This window comes from Rhizophagus irregularis, chromosome 10, assembly GCF_026210795.1.
Source record: "Rhizophagus irregularis chromosome 10, complete sequence".
Taxonomy (NCBI): domain Eukaryota; kingdom Fungi; phylum Glomeromycota; class Glomeromycetes; order Glomerales; family Glomeraceae; genus Rhizophagus; species Rhizophagus irregularis.
The window spans coordinates 447,444-448,867 of NC_089438.1; the positions used below are offsets into that span (position 1 = coordinate 447,444).

Sequence of the window (1,424 nt, forward strand, 5' to 3'; positions counted from 1 at the left end):
TTATAAAATTAATTTAAATATAAAAATAAAGTAAAATACAAATATATTATGAAAAGTTCTTTCCTAACTATTGCAAACTAAACAAAAAGAAACTTTAATTTTCTAGTAGTTAAACCCACTTCTCCTAACTACTTATAAGTCTAGATTAATCCAAGTCTTCTAGAATCTAACAACCTAAAAAACAAAAAAAAAAGAAACATAAGAATGTCAATTACGAGCCAAACTTCCCCTGTAATCATTCAAATCTCCAAGAGTTGGCATTTTTAAAGTTTGGAGTAAGAGTAACAGAAAGACCCACAAAAAAGAAAAACATGCTGAAGCATTCCACAAAAAGAAACAATTTACAAAAAGAAACAACTCATGAAAAAAATTAAACCATGAAAAAGAATTGACCCACAAACAAGAATTGACCCACGAAAAGAAACAACCCACGTAAAAAGAATTGACCCACGAAAAAGAATTGACCCACGAAAAAGAATTGACCCACGAAAAAGAATTGACCCACGAAAAAGAAACAACCCACGAAAAAGAAACAACCCACGAAAAAGAAACAACCCACGAAAAAGAAACAACCCACGAAAAAGAAACAACCCACGAAAAAGAAACAACCCACGAAAAAGAAACAACCCACGAAAAAGAAACAACCCACGAAAAAGAAACAACCCACGAAAAAGAAACAACCCACGAAAAAGCAACCCACGAAAAAGAAACAACCCACGAAAAAGAAACAACCCACGAAAAAGAAACAACCCACGAAAAAGAAAAAACAACCCACGAAAAGAAACAACCCACGAAAAAGAAAAAACAACCCACGAAAAAGAAACAACCCACGAAAAAGAAACAACCCACGAAAAAGAAAACAACCCACGAAAAAGAAACAACCCACGAAAAAGAAACAACCCACGAAAAAGAAACAACCCACGAAAAAGAAACAACCCACGAAAAAGAAACAACCCACGAAAAAGAAACAACCCACGAAAAAGAAACAACCCACGAAAAAGAAACAACCCACGAAAAAGAAACAACCCACGAAAAAGAAACAACCCACGAAAAAGAAACAACCCACGAAAAGAAACAATCCACGAAAAAGAATTGACCCACGAAAAAGAATTGACCCATGAAAAAGAATTAATCTACATAAAAATAATTGACTCACGTTAAAAGAACTGACCTATGAAGAAGGATTGACTCACAAAGAAGAATCAACCGACAAAAAAAAAGAATAAAATATAAAATAAAAGAATTTTAAAAAGCCTAAAAAAGGGAATAAAAAAAATTTTTTTTAAAAAAAGGAGGGTAACAAAGTTAGGAAAAGGACGATGAGTAAAGTTAGAAAAAAAATTTTTTTATAGATGGTGAGACAAATGAAAGGAAGAAAGAAGAAATTTTTTCTTTAAAAAAAAAAAAGTGCGAGTGGGAAATAA

At 32.2% G+C, this 1,424-nt stretch overlaps 1 protein-coding gene across 1 annotated transcript; it reads left to right on the forward strand.

The window, feature by feature from the left end:
• Positions 1-204: 204 nt before the first annotated feature.
• Positions 205-1,121, forward strand: OCT59_001665 (uncharacterized protein; the record flags this gene model as incomplete). The annotated part of the gene is made up of 2 exons (XM_066143984.1): positions 205-231; positions 513-1,121. 2 exons carry the CDS (start codon positions 205-207, stop codon positions 1,119-1,121), a joined length of 636 nt encoding a protein of 211 aa, XP_065995191.1.
• Between the last annotated feature and the right edge of the window lie 303 nt (positions 1,122-1,424).